We start from the raw sequence: 26,767 nt of genomic DNA, 5'->3' as shown, positions 1-26,767 counted from the left end.
GAGAATTTACACACGTCCTTTAATCTAATTGTAGTTAACCTTGAGGTTCCTGTTCTTGGTTAGTGTATCACAAGAAACTACCTGTTATCCTCTGAGGGTCACAGAACTGTAACACCACACATTTCTCCACTGTTGCCCTGCTACCGTGTCAGGGTCAGCAGAGTGAAAAAACAGATGGCATTAACTACTGTTAGTAATCTCCAGGGACAGGTAAACCGAGTTTGGGCATAAGGCGACTTCAGTTAAGCAAGCCTGTACAGAACTGGTCTAAAACTATGTGGAATGCAGGATGAAGAAGAAAAACATGTTATCGACCAACTCGACAACAGGATCTGTTTAACGTGTTGGAGCTTACTTAAGAACGTGTTAAATACTGGTAGTAGACTGCTCTCAGCATCTGACCAATCTGACCTACTTAAAGATTAATGGCTAAGACATACACCACCTTGACGATCTTCCAATTTAGCAATTAAAATTATATGTACAACTTCTACATATATCAGCATTTAATTGGCTGACAGCTATGTTGCTTTGGAAAAAAAAAATAAAACAGCCACACTATAATGAAAGGGTTTGTTCTAGGGGAATTTTTTGTTGGAAAGAACAAGCATTACAGACATTTGGAGATGTAAACCTTTTTATACTCGATACTATACAAATGAACAGGAAACCTTATGGTACAGAAAGTCGTAGAGTCAACAGAAAGTTCTCCATTACGACTGTTGACAAGATTGTAGCTACCCATTGTTCTAAGCGGATCAGTAACACTAGATTGTCAAGCGTTCATGCAGTCATTTGGAAAAACATCTGCAGAAAGAAGTGGTTAATTAAGCAAGAAGCCAAAGCTGCAGAGGATTTGTAGGATATGATTACTTGGCTATTTTGGTTTAAGCTCAGTCAAAGCAAGGCAGAAATAAAGACCTTGTTGGGTCAACACCATGAAGTCCAACATAACAACAAATAATCTAGAGTTAACTCTTAAGAAAGCTTGAGAAGCAAGTATTACCACAAAATATTTGGTTACTGCAGTAAGGATATTCAGAAGAACTCCATCTTCCTCCAGTCATTAAACCAAAAATGCTTCTGTTTTATAAATAATTCAGCCTCTTGAGGTCACTCTCTACAGTAGAAATCATCAGAAACTGAACATAAGACCAATTTTCACTTTATGCTGCGCATGAATTCTTCTGTAAAAATACTAAGCCTGCACTTAATAGCAAGAAATTACCTCTTAATTAAACATGCAAAAGCCCTTAACTTACATTATCTTAAATTTCTAGCTCAGTCATTTTTAGTGATGGTGTCAAATAAATTGAAAGGGTGTATGCTGAAAATTTTTAAGTTTAAGTGGTTCGATAAAAAGATAATTGGAACATGTTGTATATTCCTCAGCTGAGAAGTATATATCATTCCTCAAAATACAGAGCTGTAAGAAAAGCTGTATATTTATTAACCAACCAACACTCACTTTTCTTTCTCTGTTTTACTTTAACTCTGACCTTTCCATTACATAAGCATGTATATTTTACAAACAGGGATTATTCCAGCTAAAAACAATTGCTAAAACGTACATAGATTTCCTCTGGTCACCTTGCACTAATGAAAAATAAGTCAGCTTTTGTACAAGTTGCAATCCTTAGGCAAACAAACAACTGAGAAGGTTACAGCTTGACATAAGAAACACTGTCACAGACAGTGAAATGACAGCAGAAGAAATTGCATTTAGGCTGTAGCTGTATTGGTTGTTATCTCATCTGGCACCATCCTATCTATAGATTAAGAGGAGAACAGATAACCTGCCCTGCTTAACCTGCTGCCTACTTGGAGAAAAACTGCTTCCAACTATGGAACTTTTTGCAGGAGACTGAAATCGTCTTGCAGAGGGGATCCAGCCAAATTCCTCAGGTTCCTTCTGGATGATTCTCCTTTCAAACTGGAAATGGTTAAAAACCCCAACCAAACCCCAAACAACAACAACAAAAAGCATCTGGTACAAGTAAAATGAAAATCTAGAAATCAGAAATTAAACTGACCACCTCTCTAATATGGTCTTCCCCATGTCAACTTTCCAAATAGTATTTTACATCTTGACATTAAACAAGATACGTTTGTTTAAGAAAGGTATCATCTCCAAATGATGGGCTTTTTACTTACTTATTGCTATGTATTTACTATTACTACTTTTTATTTACTTATTTGACACTGTTGATAAAAATTATAGACAAACAAGAGCTTTCACTTTTTTTTTTCCCCAAAGGGATAGATAACTGGCTAGCATTTCCTATCCCTAATGCTTCATTCATCTTGCAGCTCATGCAATGCAGGTTCACAGGATAAAAGGTCACAAACTTCAGCAGTTCTCTCTCCCACCATTTTACATAAAGAACTGGACAGAGACTGGAACCATTACTTGAACACCTAGGGGTCTCTGGGCAGATGTTTCAGCCATTTTCTCCCACCCATTTCGAGCTATCTGCAAAACCCAGCTTCAACCCTCATTGCTTTACCCTTTCCACTTCTGAAGTCATCAAATTGTTTCTTCTACTAGCCTTTTCCTAGCCAAAGAGAAAAGGGCATACACCACCAAACCAACAAGAGGTGGCCACCCAGGTAAGAGGGAAATGCTCCACTGCAATCACATGTAAAAAACGTACCTCCTGTAACTCGTGCTCATAGGCCTGAAAAAAGGGCTACTTCGGCACACAGAAATAAATCTCTTGCCTTCTCACCCAGGAGCTTCATTGCGTGCTTCCAGGGCATTCTGTGTCAAGCTTAACCAGGCAAGTCCTATCCCTGACCAAATCCTGCTTCACTGAAGAAGCATCAGTAGTTCACATGCCAAGACAACAGGATGATCTGAAACCCTCCCTTTCTCAGGATTTCCTCCCGCCCTCTGTACCCCAGGAAGACGGAGTCAGCTGGCACGCAGCCACCCTATGCAGCAAGCCTGCCCTATCCTAGTGAGTCTCCTCATCTCACCTACAGCATGCCTTTTGTGGTCCTTTGACTCAGAATATTCAAAAACAAACAGCTAAAACACTTGGATCTTCCCTCATTGCCACTGTAAAAGGCTGAAATTGAGATTTCTGTGAAAATTCATAGCTGATGGAGCTCAAAGACCCTTGGACTACAACACCATGTTCAAGGCTTGCTGCAATTCTGAAGTGATTCACAATTTATCCTCAACACACACCTTCAAGACACAAAGCAACTAAGTCCTCTAACAAAGTCAAAAGAAGTTGTTAACCAAAGCTCAGCAGTGTAAATATTCTTTAATGGGCTCCATGCCACTCCTAGTATTGCCTCTCAAATTCTGCCCATCTCAAACACAGTGATTTGGAGTCTCCTACAGGACCTTTGCCTTGCTCTGTCCTTGGAATCACTCCACTTCCCACAGATCAGAAACGTTCAACAAGTGTAAAGGAAAGCAGTTGAAAACTTAATGAGATAGGCTAATGTTAGTTGGAGATAGCAGAAAGGTGGAAAACCCTTTAAGAATTACAAAGAATAAGATTTTTAAGAAATTAACCAAACCATACCAGGCTATTTTTTTTTGAATCTTCTGAGAAGTCTTTGTTTTCTTTGATTTGTGGCATAGCACTACCCTTTTTTGTAAGCTCATCTATCCTTTCTTCGCATTGTTCTTTTAATTCTTTCATCTGGTTTATGCACTGTGACCTGGAGAAAACATGAACAAGCAGCTGTTAACTTTCATCCACAGTCTTCTAAAATGTTCTTTAGTAAAATGACTTTTTTTTTCATTTTATTATTTTCTTAGTTCTATTATCTGTGCTTACATTTGAGAAGTCAGTAGGAAAAATGGGGTGTTAACCTAAGTCCTGCAGACAAACTCGTGGTGCAGGCGGTCCACGTTCTACTGGAAGAAATTAAATTAAACTGCTTTTGTTAGACCAGCTCAACAAGCTACATGGATTTTCCTGCCTTTCACTAACCAGTCAATTTCAGTTAAGTCAAAATCAGTTTTGACCCCTGAAGCATTTCTAGTATGATCACAGAAATGTGTATTTGGATTTTAGCTAACAAGAGGAAACAGCAAGGTACTAGTTGAAATAAAAAAACAGTGTAAGCTACTGCTAGCAAGCTTAGCACCTTTTCTCAGTATTTCACCAAAGCCCCGTGCTACAAGGCATAACAAAATATATGTTACAGAAATGGAGTTCATCAGTAGCGATTACAAGTTCCAAAAGGAGTATTTCCTAAAGATGCCAGTGTTGCATATCTTATACATACTATTAATAGTTACACAGTGCCATCAGTGCCTTAACTTTTGTGAGACCAGGGGTCTTCTGTTCGCAGTTCTGCAGCCTGCCTTTCCCTCACAGCTCTGTAACCCCGAGGTAAGCCCTAGGCTCTTGTCGCAGTGTTTTTCCTGAAGCTGCCAGGGCAGTGTTTTCCCCTTTTACAGCTGCGCTGAAGCTTCTGTACCAACCCCAGGAGTGTTGTCAAGGTGGGTTTCTCGTGGGAAGTGACTGCTGTCAGGGCGAGATCACCCTTTCTCCCCACTCTCTTCATGACCTATTTTGCAACTTCTGGTTTACAAAGGAAGAACAAGACCCAGTGAATAACAAGGCAGATAAGCACTACCCCATAACACACACGTGTAAGGCTTAGAAATCAGTCATCGTGTGACCCTGAGTATGCTTTGATCCCACTGTCAACGGGAACAAGCAACAGTGGGTTTGAGCGGATCCTGATGAGAAGTTCATCATGCTGGAAGAAAATCACAGAATCATAGAATGTCATAGGCTGGAAGGGACCTTAGAGATCATCTAATCCAACCTCCCTGTCATGGGCAGGGACGCCTCTCAACTAGATCAAGCTGCTCAAGGCTCTGTCCAACCTGGCCTTGAACATTTCCAGGGAGGGGGCATCCACAACTTCTCTGGGCAATTTATTCTCAAGTCTTACCACCCTCTTACTGAAGAATTTATTCTTAAGATCTAATCTAAATCTGTTCTCCTTCAACTTAAACCCATTTCCCCTTGTCCTGTCAGTGGACACTCTTGTAAAAAGTCCCTCCCCAGCCTTCCTGTAGGTTCCCTTCAGGTATTGGAAGGCAGCTATTAGGTCTCCCCGAAGTCTTCTCTTTCCAAGGCTGAACAATCCCAGCTTCCACAACCTGTCCTCGTAGCAGAGGTGCTCCAGCCCCTGGATCATCTTTGTGGCCCTCATTTGAACACACTCCAACAAATCTGTGTCTCTGTTATGTTCTTATGCATTCCACATGCACAACTGATTTTATCACTGTCTTCTACAACGTAACATCCAATTATTTAAAAACAGTGATTTACAATCAGTGCAGTTAAAAAAGGCATTTGATTTCTGTCATCTTTTTATTACATTTTCAATTATACAAGAATACTCTCCATTTTTCCACTGGGAAAAATGTACTTGATACATAAGGTGCAAAACCTTCATCCACACTACTCCAAGTCAAAGGAAGCAACATAGCACATGGCATAGCACAAAAGCAGGCCTAACACCCCCTCCTGCCAAAGCCTACTAAAGATTAACAGAGTGGCAATATGTTGGTTTACTCCTAATATTGAGGGGAGAAAGGAAGATAGATTAAAAGTAGTATTTCGAGTCTTTCTAATAATCCTTGTTTTTCTAGGCCCATAATCACTCTGGAAAAAAGTTCTTTGCAAGCATTAAAAATGACAGTATTAAGTACACATTTAGTAACAGCAAAGAGGACTGTATGTAACCAAGTACAATCAGATGTGTTTCTACAACTACCAGAATGCAATGCAAAGTTAGTAATGTAACTTACTACAACAGTGAAATATTAATGTTCCCATACCCCCCCCCCCAAGGTACACAACAAGCAAAATTTTTAAAAAATATTTATATATATATTCCTGCTAGAATTCTGTGAATGCTACTGGGTGCCCAAGCTATAAAGCATCCCAGGAAAATTTGAGTGAAAAGATTGTTTTCCTCACTTGCATAGCTACAAAATAAAACCAAAAACCAAAAATAGAAAACGAACACTTAAGTGTTATTTAGCAAAGCCAGTGGAGAAAGCGTAGCTCCTTGACTGAGATAACTGGTTTTATGTACTCCAGTGGAGAGACTGCAGGAAACAGTTCACCCGCCCCAGGACCAACTGGAGGCAGACCAGCTAGCTGAGTCCCTGTTTAGCCAGCACATGGCTGAATTATCACGCCTGTCTCTGTATCTACCCTGACGCAAGCAAACCCATCCTCACCACTCTAACTTGTTTAGCTCTTCACCTTGAGCCAGACTTGACCCTGGAGCTGTACCCTCCAGATCCAGCTTTCTGTTAAACAAAGAGGGATTTTTTGCAGTACTTTCCCACGAGCAGGGCTGCTCTGTTGGCGATTTCCTCAATGGAGCTGTACTTGAAAACATTTCACCAGACATGGGCAATCAACCTGAGTTTTCAGGAACCAGACACCACATTTGCCTTGTATCACTTCCCTGCACACACGTATCAATTCAGTGCTTCTAGGATGCACCTCTCATGTAGAGCATGACTGTACAGCACACATATATGGCTACAGATCCATTTATTCTTGCTGATGTCAGCCCTATAAGGAAGATGCTGGCAAAGAGATACTCTAACTAGCAAAGAACTATCAACAGAGGTCCAGGAGTCACAGCTCTGTCATTTAACTAAACAGCAAAAAGATGGTGCTTAACAACCATGGTACACAACAAACTTACAGGGAAAATGTACCTTAACAGACACGCGAGTGCGATGTGGCTTAACAAAAGGTTGGTACAAACTTATGTCTCCAAATTCCTTCTACTCATCTCCCAGAAATCCTGAATTATTAGAGCTCCACTAATACAAACCATCTGGGTCATCATTATTAAATGAGCAATAATGCCAAGGGGAAAAAAAAAAAAACAAACAGTACACAACCATTCAGTAAACAGTAAGTATCCCAAAAGCACTAATACTAATCCTTAATTCTTAAGCAGTGGGAGAAAAAAAAAAAAGGTATTTCAAGCTGGCCTGCAGAATTCAAGTTCTTTGATTGCCATGCTGAGATTTTAGTCACACCTCCTACAAAACCCGGCTAAACAATTGCTGCTGGAAAATTACACATCACCAAAGCAACTATATTCTTGATGGAAAATCATTATGAGAACATGCAAACAGCAAATTATGTTGGTTTTCTGTATCCACACACCAGAGGGAAGATATAATAGGATGTGAAGACAAGTAGAAGAAGAAAGAACATTACTGAACAGAAAGAACCCAGGAGAAATTCCTAGAAATACCAGAAATGTGTATTTAGTGTAGGATACTGATAAGCACTTGTGTTCGATTATCCATGCCTTATAATTCAGTGGGAAGTCTCAACAAAAATCATGACTAGGTATGAACTGTAATGCACAACACATAGCTCTAACCATAACTGTACAAGAAATTTTCTGAGACCTCTGGCAGCTCAATGAAGTACAACTTCTCATCAAGTATTTCTATGTCCTAGTTCTTAAACTTCTTCAGAGTTTAGCCTGTGTTTCAATTTTCCCCTCCAACTCTTAAATGAGACTATTACTGCCTATCTCCTCCTGCAATGGAAGGAAAATCAGGAAGTGTGGGAGAAGAAGTTTGTGGATACTGAGATGACAACGCGTTGCAAGCTCTTCTCCAAGATTAACTGTGAGCAACTTTAGAAGATGTGTCAGATGTTACTTTCTCCTTAAAACTGTATGTTTACTAACAGCGCTACAGCTATCACAAGAATACTCTGGATTACAACCAAGTCACCTACAACTCTGGAAGCCATCTTTTAGAAAGAACTTACTTACAAGTCATATGAGAACTTCCTCTGAAGGTTAGTCTGGTTCTTCTGAAACCAGTAAATATCCAGCTGTAGCTTGCCATATTCTGTCTGTAACTCTTTCAAGTGTTCTGACCAAAACAGGATTAAAATATACATTAAAATACACACAAACATGCATACCTGCATATATTACAAGAAAAGTATCAAACAACAGATCCATACTAAGCATGCTAACATCATCCATCTGTCATTCTCACTACGTTTTGTATACAAATGCATAGATAATTGTTGAATTCATTCAAAGATGTGCAGGACTGACTAAGAATAGTCTTTCCGCCTAACATATTAACAAAAATGGTGTAACATAGATTTTTGACCGCCTTTTCTTCATAGGGAATACTCTTAACTTGTTTGCAAACCCTTGCTCTGCTAGGTTTCAGCCCAGAAAATCTTTAGGTCTATGAAATACTACTGAGAATATCATAAGAAATGGTATTCATGTTTATTAGCCATCTAAAGACAAGCTAACAATGCTTCCCTCAATAATATGCAAATTACAGTTATGTTCCTCTAAAACAGAGGCATCTAAGATTTAGAATTTACTTCCTGATATAAAGCTGTGTGAGGGCACATATTTATCTGTTTGTAGAACTTAGGATCTGTTCCCCAGACTTCCTGAGGAATAAATCACTAACAACAATTTTGAAGTACCAACGTGAGCAGAAATGAATTAGACCAAGTTTCGTTATTTAATATAGGGGTTTGTGAATGCCCCTGGTGCTAAAACACACAACCCAAACACTTCAGGAAGGAATACAAGAAAATGCTGCAAAAGCTAGAATGAAGAATAAATATATTAACAATAAACCACAGAAGCCAGTTTTATTCCATATTATTTTATATCATAAGGGTCAGGTGTCCCACATCAAGTACTACATGGACAAATGCTTCTACTGTTGAGGTAGATTAGTCTGACGCTTCACTGAACTGGAACTACGCAGATGCAGGATCAAAGTCACCACAGCTCCTGCACCATCCCCATGACTTGAAGAAAGGCAGCGTTTGCAGAAGACACCAGAAAAATGCAAGTCTTAAAAACAGGGGGCTTAAAAAACAATATGAGAGAGACACAGAGGGGTATTATGACATACCTCGTAGACTCTGGATCAATCGTTCATTTACTGTGATGTTACTCATCAGCACTGCCTGGAAGAAGCAAAACAGAAAACAGTGTTTTAATTGCAAAGGACCTGTGTTACCATTAATATTATAAACAATACCAACCAAAGCACTTGTAACAAGATCTTTTCTTTGCAAAGTACTGGGTTACAGCCAAACACAACAACTCTGGCTGATCTAGAGATTTACTATTACAAACAACACTCATTTTAACACAGATTTTCCAGTAAAGAGGAGGAATTTAAAGACTCCACTAGTGAAATTGCTCACTGCTTTATTCTGGTTTAATCTCACAACTGCAGTCCCAGTTGGATTTACTGTATTTATCCCTTGAAGGAAGAACACAACACAGCTCACTATCAACTACCCTCTCACCAGGGAATCAAAACATCTACATTCAGGCATGCAAGGGGGAGCTATGGAAGTATTAGTCACAGAGCATAAAGAAACGTGAAACCCTTGCTTTGTATCACTCTTCTAACTATCCTCTCCCTCCCTTTGAAAAGAAAGTACTGGAGTGACCTTCTTCCGTTCCCTCACTTTGCTCTCTCTCTCTCTTTCTGAAGAGGCAGTCAATATAGGAATGTTTTGTCCATTCTTTCATCAATCCCCCTCTACCAACTCATATTTACATGTGCCCCAAAACACCTGAATATTGACAGAACCAAAGCAAGTTTAAATGAAATTAATTCATGTGAACCAGACATCATGATAACTCAGACTCATATTTAACTTTCAGAAAGTCTGGCGCAGAAGAGTCTTCTTCAGACTACAAAAAGATGAGATCCACTAACCCTTCAGAAATGACCCAGTCCAGTCTTAGGAACATGTTTCTTACGCTTCACTGCCAATTTCATTATTCTTCTCCCAGGAACCTAACTGTTCTGCGGAAGTCCCAGATCAGGATACATCAAGTCCCCAGTTTCCCAAAGTTTTCACTGAAGTACTGCTGTGAATGTATGTCCACATCACTTTAATGCAAAGAAATATCTGTATCCGTTCTGTTTGCCAAAGTCACCCTGAAACACTGACACAACTGCAAGTGCCTTTCTTCACAAAGACTACAGGAGTAAGTGCCAGTTGATTAGGAAAAGCTCAATCTGAGTAGGATAGCAGGTAGCATGAGGGGTAGATTTATCTTTTGTTTTACCCTTTACCCTTTAAAGAGTCCCAGTTCAAAGAGCTGGTCATTCATGTGTTGATGAAAAAGCAATCATCTTCAACCCAATAAAAGAAATATTCCTACACCATTTCATACATACAGCCAGTCCATGAACACCACTGTGAAACCTCAAAAGCAAAGGCCTTGCTACTTTGTTAAAGAGGAAAAAATAATAACAACATTAATAACAACACATACTTAGGATTGTTTAATATCGCTCTCCTTTCTCATAGGACAGGTAAAAAAAGGGTTCTGGATTTGTTTTCACTGGTTTATTGGGGAAAGGAAGTTAATGTTTTGTTGGAAATGCCAAGTTTTGCTAATGCATGAGCAATGTAATCAGGTTGTTCCATGATTATAATCTTCAGAGTTTCCAGCACTGGCCTTTACCAGAAACTGTCGATGGACTGGAAAAATCAGTATGACATGGCAATTTTACGTTCCCACAGTCTGTGTGTTGTGGTTTGAGGGTTTTTTTTTGTTGCAATGAAGCTCCCAAATATCAGGACCACTTTTTTGACAGTAAAACAGACAAGCGTTAAATGTTTTGTACATTAGGACAATAGTTATAGATTAGCTGAAGTAAATAAAATTATTTGCCATGTGAAAAAGGCTCCTTAAATCACAAGAGGGGGGAAAAAAAAAAAAAAACAATAATCGTGCCTTGGTCTTTCTGGATTGCATATAAAACTTCCTTTTGGCAATGCTACATGTACCTCCCCATATTCGTGGTTAAAAATCCAGGAAAAAAAATAATGAAAATCTGCTTAGCTGTTTAACTTGAGCAGGAAATACTGTTTAATAATTTACAGGGCAGTGCTCCAGCTGCCAACTTCTAATCCAACCGTATCATTAACATGATGCTTTCTGTTCCTCCTCCCATCACGCCAGTGTTAACTAATCATAGAATCATAGAATGGTTAGGGCTGGAAGGGACCTTCAAAGGTCATCTAGTCCAACCCCCCTGCAAGGAACAGGGATATCTCCAACTAGACCAGGTTGCTCAGGGCCTCATCCAACGGGGCCTTGAACGTCTCCAGGGATGGAGCATCCACCACCTCTCTGGGCAACCTGTTCCAGTGTTCTACAACTCTCATGGTAAAAAACTTTTTCCTAATATCCAACCTGAATCTACCTCCCTCTAATTTAAAACCATTACCCCTTGTCCTATCACAACAGGCCCTCCTGAACAGCCTCTCCCCATCTTTCTTGTAGGCCCCCTTGAGGTACTGGAAGACCGCTATAAGGTCACCCCGGAGCCTCCTCTTCTCCAGGCTGAACAGCCCCAACTCTTTCAGCCTGTCCTCATAGGAAAGGTGCTCCAGCCCTCTTATCTTCGTGGCCCTCCTCTGGACCCTCTCCAACTGGTCCATGTCCTTCTTATGTTGGGGACTCCAGAACTGGACGCAATACTCCAAGTGAGGTCTCACGAGGGCAGAGTAGAGGGGGAGAATCACCTCTCTCGACCTGCTGGCCACGCTCCTCTTGATGCAGCCCAGGATGCGGTTGGCCTTCTGAGCCGCAAGAGCACATTACCGGCTCATATTGAGCTTCTCGTCCACCAGTACTCCCAAGTCCTTCTCCTCAGGGCTGCTCACGATCCATTCTCCACCCAGTCTGTATTTGTGCCTGGGATTGCCACGACCCAGATGTAGGACCTTGCACTTGGCCTGGTTAAACTTCATGAGGTTGGCATGGGGCCACCTCTCCAGCCTGTCGAGGTCCCTCTGGATGGCATCCCTCCCTTCCAGCGTGTCGACGGCACCACACAGCTTGGTGTCATCGGCGAACTTGCTGAGGGTGCACTCCATGCCACTGTCCACGTCACCGACAAAGATGTTGAAGAGGGCCGGGCCCAACACAGACCCCTGAGGGACGCCACTCGTGACGGGTCTCCACTTGGACATTGAGCCGTTGACCACTACTCTCTGAGTGCGGCCATTGAGCCAATTCCTTATCCACCGAGTGGTCCATCCATCAAACCCATGCCTCTCTAGTTTAGAGAGAAGAATGTCGTGTGGGACAGTGTCAAAAGCTTTGCACAAGTCCAGGTAGATGACATCCGTTGGTCGACCCTTGTCCACCGATGCTGTCACCCCATCGTAAAAGGCCACCAAGTTGGTCAGGCACGATCTGCCTTTGGTGAAGCCATGTTGGCTGTCACCCACCACTTCCTTGCTCTCCATGTGCCTTAGCATGGTTCCCAGGAGAATCTGCTCCATGACCTTGCCAGGCACAGAGGTGAGGCTGACCGGCCTGTAGTTGCCCGGGTCCTCCTTGTTCCCCTTTTTAAAAATGGGGGTTATGTTCCCTCTCTTCCAGTCATCGGGGACCTCGCCAGACCGCCACGACTTCTCAAATACAATGGCCAGTGGCTTGGCAACTTCATCCGCCAGTTCCTTCAGGACCCGCGGATGGATCTCATCAGGTCCCATGGACTTGTGCACCTTCAAGTTCCTCAGATGTTCCCGAACCTGCTCTTCAAGTACAGTGGGCGGTGGTTCATCCTCACAGTCCCTGCTAGTTCTTTCCACAGCTTGGGTGGTAAGACAAGAGGCTTTATCAGTGAAGACTGAGGCAAAAAATTCATTGAGTACCTCAGCCTTCTCTATGTCCTGGGTGACCAGAGCACCAGTATCCTTCCGGAGGGGGCCTACATTCTCCTTGGACTTCCTTTTGTCCCCTACATACCTATAGAAGCATTTCTTATTGCTTTTTATATCCCTTGCCAAATTCAATTCCTTCAGGGCTTTAGCCTTCCTCACTTGATCCCTGGTCACTCGTACAGCTTCTCTGTATTCCTCCCAGGCTACCTGTCTCCGCTTCCACCCTCTATAGGCTAACCTCTTCATTTTCAGTTGGTCCAGGAGCTCCTTGCTCATCCACGCAGGCCTCCTGGTCTTTTTGCCCGACTTGTTCTTCGTCGGGATGCACCTCTGCTGAGCTTGGAGGAGGTGCTCCTTGAATGTGGACCAACTTTCCTGGGCCCCTCGTCCCTCCAGGGCCGCCTCCCACGGCACTTTGTCCATCAAGTCCTTGAAGAGGCCGAAGTCCGCCTTCTTGAAGTCTAGGGTACAGAGCTTGCTGCATGGTTTCCTTGCTGCCCCATGGATCTTGAACTCCACCATGTCGTGGTCACTGCAGCCAAGGCTGTCCTTAAGTTCCACATTGCCCACCAGTCCCTCCCTGTTGGTGAGCACAAAGTCGAGCATGGCACCCCTCCTTGTCGGCTCCTCTATCATCTGCAGGAGGAAGTTGTCATCCACGCATTCCAGGAACCTCCTGGACTGCCTGTGCCCTGCCATATTGTCTCTCCAACAGATGTCAGGGTGGTTGAAGTCCCCCATGAGGACCAGGGCTTGTGACCGCGAGGCTGCTCCTATCTGGCTATAAAGCACCTCATCTGCTCTGTCCTCCTGGCCAGGTGGCCTGTAACAGACCCCTACCGTAACATCCCCTATCCGTCCCCGTCCTCTAATCTTGACCCATAAGCTCTCTGTCAGCTCGTCCTCCGACCCCAGGCGAAGCTCCAAGCACTCCAGCCGGTTGCTGACGTAGAGAGCGACACCCCCTCCTCGTCTCCCCTTCCTGTCCTTTCTAAAAAGCTTATACCCCTCCATGTTGACACTCCAGTCATAGGAGTCGTCCCACCACGTCTCCGTGATGCCAATAAGGTCGTAGCCCTGCTCATGTACACGCATCTCTAGTTCATCCTGTTTATTTCCCATGCTGCGTGCGTTGGTGTACATACACTTTAGCTGGGCTCCCGACAAAGCCGACTCGCTGGCTGGAGCGACAGGGGTTCTCTTGGGTGGCAGCATAAGTTCATTTGAACATACCTGTGATCCTTCCTCAGCCTCTGGACCCTCGGTGCTGGCACTGGCGCCATGCTGACAGCAGTGGGCTGAACTGTGCTCCCCCTCACAGCTGTGAATTAGGCTGGCATCATTTTAATAATAATATATAATAATTAATAATAATAAATTAATTAATAATAATATAATAATCTTCACCTCACAGCTGTGAATTAGGCTGGCATCATTTTTTGGAGGGGTTTATGCAGGTCAAGTAAGCAAACTGTTGGGAAGCACTCAGCAAACATACGCCAAAACTCAATTCTAAGAAGAAACTCACATTTTAAATCTCATTCAGCCTACAGAACAATACCTATGATCCCTAGGAGTGAGAATTCAGCTTCTGGATCACCATATCAAAACCTGATCTTCTGTGACAGAGTAACTCTGTAAAATAGAACTAGCTCCTTATATTTGCAAACATGTCTTGCACGGAAGTCCTTGTGACTACGACAGAGGAAAAGTCAGTCTCGCCATCAGAGTCAATCTTGTGGACAGCAGGTCTTCAGAAACCAAACATCAAAAGCCACACTGACACCAGCAGTGACAGAAAAATCTTGCTGCAGCTGGACAACAAATTTTTTAATGACAACTGCCAGAGATATATTTATTTTTTTAATTCATCACAGAATATGTCTACATAAGTCACATTCCACTTAAGAAACACAGAAGTTAAAGTTATTGTTTTAAAAAAACCTAAACATTACACAGAAATACCTGAGAGGAAGCTTTGAGGTAAATTACTTCAAAGCCTATGTTTTGAGCACATACTCTGAACTATACACATGCATTTAATCTGATTAATGACTTACACAGTCTCCATAAACACATTCCTTGAAGACATTGCTACAATTAACTCCTTCAGCATTTGCTACCGTCATAAGTCAAGCTAACTCAAGCACACTGAAGTGACATGTGCTTTCTAACACTGACAGTACATGGCGTATATAAAAGCATAAAGAGATACAGCAACGGGAAAAAGGAATAAAACAGCAAAGAACATGATGAGAGTAAACACTTGTTTCGGAACTAAAACCGAAGAAAAAAAGGGGCTTTGCATTCACATAGCTCTCACAAGGAGAAAAAGATGAGCCACAGCATCAGTAAATCAGCTGCTACGAACAAAACCAACTGGGAACAAAGCAACCTGGGAGGGTAAGATTTATACACACAGAAATCATCAGAAACAAGCATTTATAGTTAATCGGGGAGAAGAAGGGCACCTATTTCATGATTAACTCAAACTGATCTAAGTCCTTACCACAAAGAAAAGGAGCAGTTCTGCCTTGTGTGTTCGTACTGCTCCCCACCACCATGCTGGCAGCGCGGCACAAGCCATATTTTGACCATCTGTTGTTCCTTTCTTAATTAGCTCTGGAAATTCCCACCTTCCTTCTCTATTTTTGCAAACACACCTCCCCACACACGCATCTTCCTAGTAACGTACATCATCAGTTCTTTTCTCTTTGTACTCTTCTTCTTCATCACTTTGAAGTAATCTTCAGGAGTAAAGAAACCATTTATACTAGCCACAAAAAGGTTTTTTTCATTCTAGGACACAAAATTAATGACTAACCACATATTAGTAAGTCAAGGAAAAGTTCATAAATAAGATCCCTAAGAAAATATTTCTCTTTGAGGTTGGTCTGTGTGCTGCACACTTCAGTGGAGGAGCACAAATTGACACGTCTAAAATAAATTTCAAGCCTAAAACGGAGGGATTTAAATTTAAATTGTTCATTTAAACCTATTTCTCACTGAACTGAATTCCATTCAGAAATTCCATTACAGACTTTTCCCCATCCTCAATAAAGGGAAAAAAACCCTCAACCATCCAAACAAAAAAAGAATCACCCCCCAAAAAAAAGCAAAAAAACCCCAAACAACAACAAAACACAGGTCTATTCCCAAAGAGCGATCCTGGAAAAGGTCAGGACTCAATCTCATTTCATATCCTCTGCTAAACACAATCTAAACTCTTTTTTTGTGATAAAAGAAGCGTGCACCATGACGTGGTACAGTTCAGCTCTCAAAACTGCAGAAACCAGCAAAATTGTAAAGTTAACAGTTTCTTACACTCCCAGCAGAACCGAGAGGAAGTTGTCACATACGAGTAAGAAGTTACTTTTACAGGCGCAGGGCAACAACAAGCGGATTGGAGAAAAGCAGCTCTGCGCAGCTACAGGATTTTCATGACATTGTTATATTTAATTAAAACCCAAATGGTAGTGCAAACAAAACAGAATCCTATGATGTGAGAATCTTAATATAAAACCTGTACAGATATATATAATGTACTTTCTGCTTTCCATTTTGTCCATTCACTTCGCTATGAAGTAGAAATGGTTCAGTAGTTAACTCTTAAGCTAAATACACTCTAAATTTCCACTCTTCAGGTGCCTACGGTTCAGCTAATCCTAGACCTTTTTTTTTTTCCTCCATCAGCTAAAAATATATTTTAAACAGAGCTATTCTTCTAGACCTCTGCTGTAGCAGTTATGAGTAAGCAGACTGACTTCTCTTGCTAATTTAGTAAAAATCATACCGTGGCAATTAGAGCAGGGCACAAGGCAGTGCTTGCTTTTCCTTAAAGCCTTTTCAAAACTAGAAGATGCAACATGATTGGTTTAAAAAACAAAACCAAAACACACATAGGCACCTTTTCTTTTTCACAGCAGGCTTTCTTGTCTCTCTCGCTCCCCACCCACTGTCATTCATTTTGAGCAGAGCCGTCTCTCTGCATACCGATAGCTATTTTGTCTTGGAAGGCTGTGCTGGGAATTGAAATTTTCCCAGGGAGAGGGCATCGGAGAGCAGCTGTGGCCAGTGTTAAAAGACACTGAGCAACAGGGCAGTGACGTGCTTCACATACAATGTACCAGGCTTAGCCCCTCTCCTCAGTAAAACAAGATGTGGGCTGGGGGAGAATTACATAAATCCAAAGAAAATTACAAACTGCAAAAGCATGTTCTAGCAGTTAAAAATAAAAGAGATTACATGTATTGTTCTCCTGTTACACTCTTCAAAGACTATCGTGGCTGTGTACATCCCAGAAGCTACGAGTCCTGAATAACAACTATACAGAATATTGTTCTTCAGAAAATTGCTTATGGATCAGAAACAGCTTTTTTGCACTCCTGATTCCGTATCTGTTGTTACTAAGAGTTTGTGTATGCTCTCTTGATCTCTTCAGTCTATTTCTGTATGGATTTCCAGAAGCCATTTGCTAAATCTACATTAATCCTTAAAAATGCAAGCAGATTTTTTTAAAAGCAGACTGGTGATAGAAGTGTTTTATACATACTCAGACCTAAGAGAATAATTAGGACCACAGTTTCCCAGGATTACATTGCCTCAGTAAATGGTGAGCCCATGGGGTATTTCCGGCTCTGACTACCTCCAACCTCCTATCCCTCATCCTTCAAGTAGCACAGAGACAGTTCTACTAGAAAAGAGGACAGATTTAACTCAGCTGACGATGACTTTAACATGGCAAGTATCTTATTGGTGTATTAGTCTGATACAAGGCTAAATCAGTGGCATGATTATTCTGTATTTTATCATCAGAGTAATGAGACACGGTGAGCAGAGATGGACTGCCATTAAGACAGGTTTCGAATGTTACTTGAGAGTTGCTTTTGGTTTGTTCTTGAACAGATTTCTGCTATAAGCAGAAGACCCATAATTTCTCCCTGAAAAAGAGGGGGTAATTCAGCTGAAAGCATTTTCATTTTCCTTTAAGAACAACAACAAGAACTAAACAAAATCCTGTTTATCACTCAAAGATCTGTCTAGTTAGTTAGACAGTCTGTATTACTTGTAAAGCAAGTTGAGAGACTTGGGGTTTGGATTCTCATTCATCCTTCTTGGACGAGGTATATACTTGGTGCTAATCCCCATGGGGTAAATAAAGTTCAGTTCAAGGATCAAGTTTCCAATAACCAGAAAGGGTGAATTCATTACTTGCCTCCCTGGAACCCGTGGAGCCAAAAAACAAGGGTGTGTGTGTGCCTGTGTGTGTATACAAATATGTGTGCATGCACATGTGAATATACAACACACACTTATATATGGATATACACACACACAAAAAAAAAAAGCACTCAGAAACAGTCTTTGCTTATATTCCACATCCCATTGTTAAATAACCTCTGATCCTGGACAGCTTCAGGTCGAGGTCCCTAAGGACCTCGACAGGAACTAGGCTTTCTCTCTCTTCCCTGCCACTGTATCAAGGGCATCCCTAAATTAGAGCGGATGGATCCACGACAACTTGGCTGACGGCGTCTTTTGACAAATACATAGGTTTACAGTAAAACAACTCTTCCCTACTCTTACATCACAGAGTCGGAACACAAACAACATCTGCACAGCGTATTTGCTCGTGTGTCGCAAAAAGAGCAAATTTTGAATTTGCCACTAAGTGGTGCACAGGCACATACACGCTCGTCCTACCGCTTCAGGCTCCTGAGAGACGCTCTTCCCAAGATACAAAAAGCAGAAGACAGGAAATTAGTCCATTGCACCACTTTCATCTAATGCAGCATCAGCATCAGCTCCTGGGATTTCAACAGCACCCTTCATAGACTATTCCATTACTGAACAACTGCGTTTTAGGATGATGGAGGGAAAAGCACTTAAAAGAAAGGAAGGAACAGCTGTACTAGATTGGCCCCAAAATCCACCTTGCCCAGCATCCTGTCTCTAACACTGGATGCCAAACACACACCACGGCAGCCATGAAGTGCAGTATTTTCCAAGCAGCAGCTACTTCTGGCTGAGGAACGCTTGAAGGCAGAAGGAACACCTTTGTACCAGGTGGTGGGGCAGGTGTGTGTCCAAGGTTATCCAGTTGCTTTTTAACCCACACAGACCCACTGCAGCTGAGCAGTATGGACGTCGAACACTTGCAGCTTCACTATCTCATGCATGAAGCGCACATCTTCTGCCTAGTCTGAACTACAACTTGCTGACTGCATTTGACACCCATCAGTGGATGGAGAACAACCATGCCTTGTCTCTCCCAGCCATGAGCACCTTCTGTACCAGTCGGGATCCTGGAGATCCCCACAATGGCCCTCCTCAGCTGGCTGTTGTCCAGCCTATAACCCACACTGTAGATTCCTATAAACTACTGCACAGCTTTGTTCTCCTCTGCATGCCTTCCCCAGCACTCCAAAAACCTACCTGTGACCTCCCCACAGTACAACAACTAACCTCATTTATTTATAAGCTGCTTTGTCACTTCCGCCTTATCATTTACCCTTGTGATAACACTGTCTTACCACGCGGCTGCATGACTTCTCTACAAGCCATGAGTGTGTAACCTTTTGCAATTCCAGGTGTGAACGCATTCATTAGTCTCCCTCATCCTTGTCACTGACTCTTTCAGAAGGAAACTCCAAGGGACTTCAGACGCAAGATTTCCTTTTCCAGAAGCCGCTTTGACTCTTCCTCAGACTACCACATTCACCTCCACGTCCAACAGCAGTTCTGGTTTTGTAAAACACTTCCCACTACTTTCCTGGTACAGGTGCCAGATTTGATGGACAACAGATCTTGCAGGTCCTCTAGACTCAAAAACACCACCGCAACAAGAAAGGTGGATTGTGTGGTGCCAGCTATGTTTGTCTGGTACAATAGCAATTTGAAGCAGAAAGGCTGCACACCATGCTTGGCAGAAGCAACATTTGATCCACTGAGCTTCCTGTCACCAGCTCTCGACATCCACGCATCTGGCCAGCCTGCGCTGTAAACTCTGTGGCCAGCACTTCCAGTTCTAGTGACTTTTTTCACTTCCTCTTTATCAAAGAAACACGTTTATCTCAAAACAGGTAGAAAGAATCGGTTTATTATATGCCACTGATGTGCATATTAATGAAACAATTCTATATTCCATTTTTATTAAATTTTTCTTCCTCTAAGTCCTTCAAAGATTATTCTGGTGATATTTTGTTCATCTACTGCAGGTTTTGAGCAGCAAACCATCACTTAACGGTGAACCCTTTACCTGAAGAGTATCTATTATCATCATCTGTGTCAGTTCAGTCTGCTGAAAATAAGTCCTGGAAAGGTGATCTATAAACTTTAGTCAAGAACTCTACAGAAGAAGCAATAAACCCAGAATGAATACTCTCAGCTAAATACTTCTGCCAACAGTGAGAAAAGTTACATTAATGTTTAACAGCCACATGCAAGGTGGTTATCAGCAACATGAGGAAAATAACAAAACAGTTTGCAAGATACTACACAGCAGTAATCGTACGCACTGTTATCTAAGAAGGTACATTCACACTCTTCACAAAGGACTTCTATCCCTCTAGCAATGCTGCACTGTCAGGGGCACTGCCACGAAAGGCCAGTCTAACCTTCTGATGTCTCCCAGTGCTATTAGGTTTTGGAGGCAGAAGGTCAAGGTGCCTCAAAATTTGTAATGCATTTAGAAATAAACACAAACCATTTATGCCTAAAAATATACACAAATATGTTTGGGAATACAAATATACCTGTTGGTGCAGCTTATTCTTTTACTTAAGTTTTAAAACATTAGTATACAGGAAAGAAAGCCTGAGGCCAACTTAAGGCTGGTAACAAAGATTTACAGAGGGGGTAGAGGTTTTATCCAGAAGTGCTTTTACTTGCAGCTTCTATTATTTCACGTATTATATGATGAAAGCTGTAATGTGCCTTCAATGTCAATTTTCGAAATATTATACAATAATATATAAATTAAATGTTTTGCCACACCAACACTGAGTCTATGTCCATCAGCTGGAACATTTGACCAACCTTATCCTGTTGCAGAGAGTGTCTTGGTAAACGACAGCCTCGTAGAAAACTGTGGCTAGAAAAGGCCCTACCTTCTCTTCCTGATGGACTCTGTTGACATTTTCCATCTGAAAGCTGTGCAAGGACTGGATTTGGTCGATCTGCTGTCGCTGCTTCTCCAGCTCCCCTTGGAATTCGTTCTTTTTGAGTTCCACAGCACCCCTCTCTGCTGCCGCCCTGCGGACTTTGCCTTCCAGATCCATGATCCGACCCTGAGGAATAGCAAATTAGCCAAAGCAAATAGAAATGCTCCCACCTTGCCAGACTCTCTTCCAATACATTCAAGGAATACCAAATTTCACAGAACTAACAATGCTAATGTCATCAAGGTATTGTGTCAGCTGGTGATATCTGCCACACACAGACACATCCATATCCACCACAGTTTTACATAAATAACCAGTACAGCATAATCTGTAGAGACTATCAAAATTTCAGTTAAAGAAAGAGAAATGCAAAGATGCCTCAGTACTTGAGCTTAAAAAACACCAAAACGCCACCCCAGGAAAAAAAAAAAAACACATAAAAAAGATTGCAGTCTACAATCTTTCTGAAGTACAAGGTCAAATCATTATTTAAATTTAATTCAAACAATTCTGACATCACTGCACTTTCCAGTGTCAATCTCAAACTAACTTGGAGGGAAAAATACGTTTTCCTGGAAGACATGGAAAAGAGTAGACGGAGGACAACGCTGCCCAACTTTTAAATAAACAAACTGAAATATGGCTGTTACACAAAGACATATATGAGAAAAACTCTTTTATAAGCAGAAAATCACTGTTCTTGATTGCTCAAAGAGCAGTGACAATCAGGAAAACTCAACACCAACACATGCTGCATATACAAACAGAGACATAAGGTAAGGAATCGAGCCTGATGCTATCAGGCTTTTTTTTTTCTTTTTCCTTTAAAGTACTGACTTTGTATAGCAGGACATTGTTTCTAAACATTTTGAGTTAAAATCGCTCTTTGGCAGCAAGGAAGAGTACAAAGACGTGCAGGGGTGGGAATATCAACAGAATCTACTCAGGTAGAAAGACCTGGGGATTCCAACTGGATTACAAAATAGATGCAATAAAAACTGTGCGTCTTGCAAGACTTCAAGGAAACAGACCAAATCTTCTCACATCACAGTATGCTGCATATTACTGCCCACCTACTCCAATTCTCTGCCACAGAAAGTGAGAGAACAGTGGGTGGGGTGAGGAAAAACACTTGCAGTTTAACTGGAAGAGCAAAGAAAAGCACTTATTCTGTTTCAGTCTCAATAGCTGCCAAGTCTTGCCAACAAACAAATGGTCCGACGGTGCTTTAGAAGCTCCATCCGCACCTTCAGCCATGCTTTTATTTCATTCAGAGCACATGACTATGCAGAAGTTAAAAAATTTTCAAGCTAACTTTGAGAGAAAAGTACAAGATGATCCAGTAAATCAGCAACAGTAACGCTGGCCTTGTGTCTCTAGGTTATTGAGATCAAGAACGAGCTAGTATGGTAACTGATTGTCCTCACTATCAGCAGCCTCACGGCCATGCAGCAAACCTTCAGCAGCACCGACACAGTTAACTACCTCCTGGCAGCCACCATCCTGAGGCCATTGACTAAAGGGAAAATGGGATGACCAGAGTCCCTGGACAGGGCATCATACCCCTCCACCAAGCAACAGCTAAGACATACCCTTAACTGCATGGCCAGAGACTTGTGTCTTGTTTGAACAATGCCCACTGAGTGAAACAGGAGTTCAATTCCCACAGCTGTCAATTCAGTACTAAAATTTGGCTCAATTACAAAGAGGATACAAATTCAGTGGAAAAACTCGGGAGGAGCTCTCCTCAGCCATGTTTAATCACCAGGTTGTTAGTTTTTAGGTTTGCTTGTTAAAAACAAGTGAAAAAAAAAAAAGAAAGAAAAAAAGAAAAAAAGAACAGTGCTGCATGAATTGTCACAAACCAGAAACTTTATTCACTTACTCCTCAACTTCAGAACGTGTGCTCCAGAAAGGATTAAAACCCAAGCTCAACAGTCACAGAAGATGCTGCTAACATTAGAAAAGCAGCAGATAAGGTAATTACTACACGTGAGTTGCATGCCCTCTTTAGGAAAGGTTTCTAAGAAATAAAAATTCAGATTGTTAGACACTGTTTCTGAACAAGGTAGATTTCCTTGCACTTGGTGGGAAAGCACACATACATACATTGGCTGAGTGGTCGCACTCAAAGAGTTGTGGTCAGCGGTTCAATGTCCAAGTGGAGGCCAGTGACGAGTGGTGTTCCTCAGGGGTCGGTACTGGGACCAGTGCTATTTAACATCTTTGTTGGTGACATGGACAGTGGGATCGAGTGCACCCTCAGCAAGTTTGCAGATGGCACCAAGTTGTGTGGTGCTGTGGACATGCTGGAGGGAAGGGATGCTATCCAGAGGGACCTCGACAGGCTGGAGAGGTGGGCCTGTGAGAACCTCATGAAGTTCAACAAGGCCAAGTGCAAGGTCCTGCACGTGGGTCGGGGCAATCCCAAGCACAAGTATAGGCTGGGCGGAGAATGGATTGAGAGCAGCCCTGAGGAAAAGGACTTCGGAGTGTTGGTGGATGAGTCGCTCAACATGAGCTGGCAATGTGCACTGGCAGCCCGGAAAGCCAACCATATCCTGGGCTGCATCAAAAGAAGCGTGGCCAGCAGGTCGAGGGAAGTGATTCTGCCCCTCTACTCTGCTCTCTTGAGACCCCACCTGGAATACTGCATTCAGCTCTGGAGTCCCCAGCACAAGAAGGACATGGAGCTGCTGGAACGAGTCCAGAGGAGGGCCACGAAGATGATCCGAGGGCTGGAGCACCTCTGCTATGAAGACAGGCTGAGAGAGTTGGGGCTGTTCAGCCTGGAGAAGAGAAGGCTCCGGGGTGATCTTATAGCAGCCTTCCAGTACTTAAAGGGGGCCTACAGGAAAGCTGGAGAGGGACTTTTTACAAGGGCATGTAGTGATGGGACAAGGGGCAATGGCTTTAAACTGAAAGAGGGCAGATTTAGATTAGATATAAGGAAGGAATTCTTCACTCAGAGGGTGGTGAGGCACTGGAACAGGTTGCCCAGGGAAGTTGTAGATGCCCCATCCCTGGAAGTGTTCAAGGCCAAGTTGGATGAGGCTTTGGGCAACCTGGTGTAGTGGAAGGTTTCCCTGCCCATGGCAGGGGGGTTGGAACTAGATGATCTTTGAGGTCCCTTCCAACCCAAACCATTCTATGATTCTATGATCCTTACGGGGCACGTACGAAAAAAAAATCTAGGGAGATGAGCAAACTGCTTATGCCCATTCAGATTAAAAACCGAGTGCCACTCTCAGCGCCCACTTAGGAAGAAAACCAAGAGGATGGCATTTGCCACATTTGTAAACTGAAACAACACTAGATAGCTGAACACCTTGTATGGGCAGAAGTAACATGTACCATACAAGCAAGTCTTCAAGTTTTAGGTCCCCTCTCATCTACAAATAGGCATTCCTCCCATTCCCCCCATCTCCCACTATTGATAAGGAACAACTGTTCTATCTGTGAAAATTCCTACAGCACGCTGAAGCTCCTGGCTTACCACATGCAGTGAAAGCATCCTTCTTGTTGTGGACAATGTACATTAAACACACAAGTACAAGACAACATGCAGAATAGGAAAGTTACCTGCAGATCCACGCTGCGAGAACTTGCAATCCAGTAATTGAAACCCAAAACAATGATGCATGCCACAAGCACAGCCACAAGGAGAGGTGGAGACTTCATCCCTCGGCAGCTGTTTCCTAGCCCTACCATTTCAAGAAAAAAATAAACCCAAAGAACCACAGCAGTGTGGAAACCTGCAAATTAAAACAGACACATCATATTGCATCCTCTACTACAGCTATTTTATACACACAATGAAACTTTTACTGCAGTAACACAACAGCTCTCAGCTGATGGGACTACACCCAGCAAGGCAGACATACTGTGTAGATATTTCCATCTGGAGGACAAAGAAAGGCTATCTCATACCATTAGCTTGTACATAAAGCTTCACATGGATTTGAGGGGGAAGTCTTGAATATTCCTAACAACGTAATGAAAATCTGCAATAAACAGAACAAACTAGCCATTCTTTTATCATATATTTCACCCAAAAGCTAACTAGACAACACTGGTCTACAGATAGAGGATAGATTCCTTATTAACCCATTTAGTCAGAAAATAAACTTAGTCTCACCCTTTCAGGAGTAATTTGCACTTTGCTTCCCAAACTCGGGTAGTTTCAGCTTCTTCCCTTTGATAATACTATTTTGACTTTTGGGTTCCAAGCTTGTCAATCAATTAGGTTGTACCAAATTACTTCAAGGATAATCTAAAAAATAATAATAATAAAAAAAATAGCAGACACTGTTGATTTCAATGTTAACTTGTACTAAGTGATGCTTGTTTTGATCTTCAGCTGCTTTCTCTGCTCCGAACAGAAAATAAATAACCTTGCTTTAATGAATGACAGTACCAAGGGTACTACTGGTTGCTATTGAGACTCGGGTTCTTCCTGTGGAACAGCCCATCTTAACAGAAAAGCAGGGGCAAAGGGCAGTTGCAATCCTGTTTGAACTAGGCCATATTCATCCTCTGAAACGATAAAATCTGGTCTTAGTGCAATAGCACCTAGCACAACAAATCCTCCAACTCCACTGGGAATCTCGGACACAGTTTGTAATGGATTGCTGCCTTTTAAACGGAGAGCCACGTTTTTTCTTCTTGCACTCCTGCAGATAAAAGCCAGCAAAAACAAGCACAGAAGAGCAAACAACACCACAGACGCATCTCAAGACGCTAACTAAACCTGAAAAGGGTACATCTACTATTAATACATTGTACAGTCTCTCTAGCTGCATGCTTTTAAATAAACCATCTTCTTCCCTATGGATGCAATTCACAGGTTGTGATGTATTTAAAAATTAATAAACGGTTGCAACTCTCAAAGGGTTTACATGGGGACATACACTGTAATCACAGGGGAAGAAGGTGATGCCAGCAGCTAGTAGGTGCCAGAAACGCTGATTCTACTTGAGACCTTTAGGTGCTGGCAGCTCACCTATACCTAAGAGTGCACATGTACCCTCTGCAAAATCCCCTCTTTGCATTCAATTTAAGATATAACCTGTCTTCCTCTTTTCTCAGCAGGGAGTGCACTGCCAGACTGGTGAAGGTTTCAAATCTATTTGTTTGAAAAGTATGTGAATTTGTTTATATTTGAGGACGGGTGTACATATGGAGCTTAAGAGTTAAATGTAGCTTCCTGAAAATGCTGCTTCTTTGTGTACGCACACACACGCGCAAACAAAACAAACCACAAAAAGCATGCATAGCTGCACAGCTCCGACACCCGTGGCCCGAGTTTCTTGCCTAAGGAAACCTCAGCTACGGAGCAAAACGACACACGCACCACAGCTCCAGTGGACACCCATGGGGCCATGTACAGCTGAGGTAAGGCCAACAGAAAAAGCAAAGGCATGGAGAAGAACCATGCATTTTTGTTCTAAAGCAAAAAAAAAATCAAGATGCAGTAGCCTAAAACACACACACAGAGATATGCACAAACATCTTACACAGACTATTCTCCTGCTATGCCATCCTAAGAAAAGCACCCGAGAAGTACAGAGCCTGTCTACGTATGGCTTGTGTCTGGGGCTAAACAGTAGCCAGCTGTTCCATTACACACTGACCCCTCCCCACTCCAGGAGAATTGGGAAAAGGAAGGAAGATCCGTGCGTTAAGAACTATTTAATAATGGAAATAAAATAAAATGGAAAATAATAATTATAATAATAATAAAGACAAGTGATGTAGGGTGCAATTGCTCACCAGACCCTGACCAACGTCCAGCCCATTCCCAGACAGCAATCCTGCAGCAGGAAAATCCTGAAACCGCAATCCCAGAAGAGAGAAAGGAGGCTTTGGGACCAG

At 42.3% G+C, this 26,767-nt stretch overlaps 1 protein-coding gene across 3 annotated transcripts in view; it reads right to left on the bottom strand.

The window, feature by feature from the left end:
* The window catches only part of GOLM1 (golgi membrane protein 1), a 217,097-nt gene extending 192,451 nt beyond the window's left edge, over window positions 1–24,646 (bottom strand). For 2 of the 3 annotated variants that reach the window (XR_015222927.1, XM_086628682.1), the window contains exons 1-5: window positions 24,476–24,622; window positions 20,840–21,019; window positions 8,936–8,990; window positions 7,810–7,912; window positions 3,540–3,678 (exon numbers count right to left, since the gene is read on the bottom strand). Coding sequence is in view for 2 of the 3 variants with exons in the window: in XM_086628682.1 (XP_086484808.1) it covers window positions 3,540–3,678; window positions 7,810–7,912; window positions 8,936–8,990; window positions 20,840–21,019; window positions 24,476–24,604 (606 nt within the window). In the remaining variant the exon portion in view is untranslated. Of the gene's footprint in view, window positions 1–3,539; window positions 3,679–7,809; window positions 7,913–8,935; window positions 8,991–20,839; window positions 21,020–24,475 lie in introns of all 3 variants that reach the window. The other variant, XM_086628683.1, reaches the window with a different exon arrangement.
* Between the last annotated feature and the right edge of the window lie 2,121 nt (window positions 24,647–26,767).

Source organism: Tauraco erythrolophus, chromosome Z (assembly GCF_009769465.1).
Source record: "Tauraco erythrolophus isolate bTauEry1 chromosome Z, bTauEry1.pri, whole genome shotgun sequence".
NCBI classification, from domain to species: domain Eukaryota; kingdom Metazoa; phylum Chordata; class Aves; order Musophagiformes; family Musophagidae; genus Tauraco; species Tauraco erythrolophus.
Note: the sequence above shows the minus strand (reverse complement) of the source record. Positions and strands in the feature narration are given on the sequence as shown.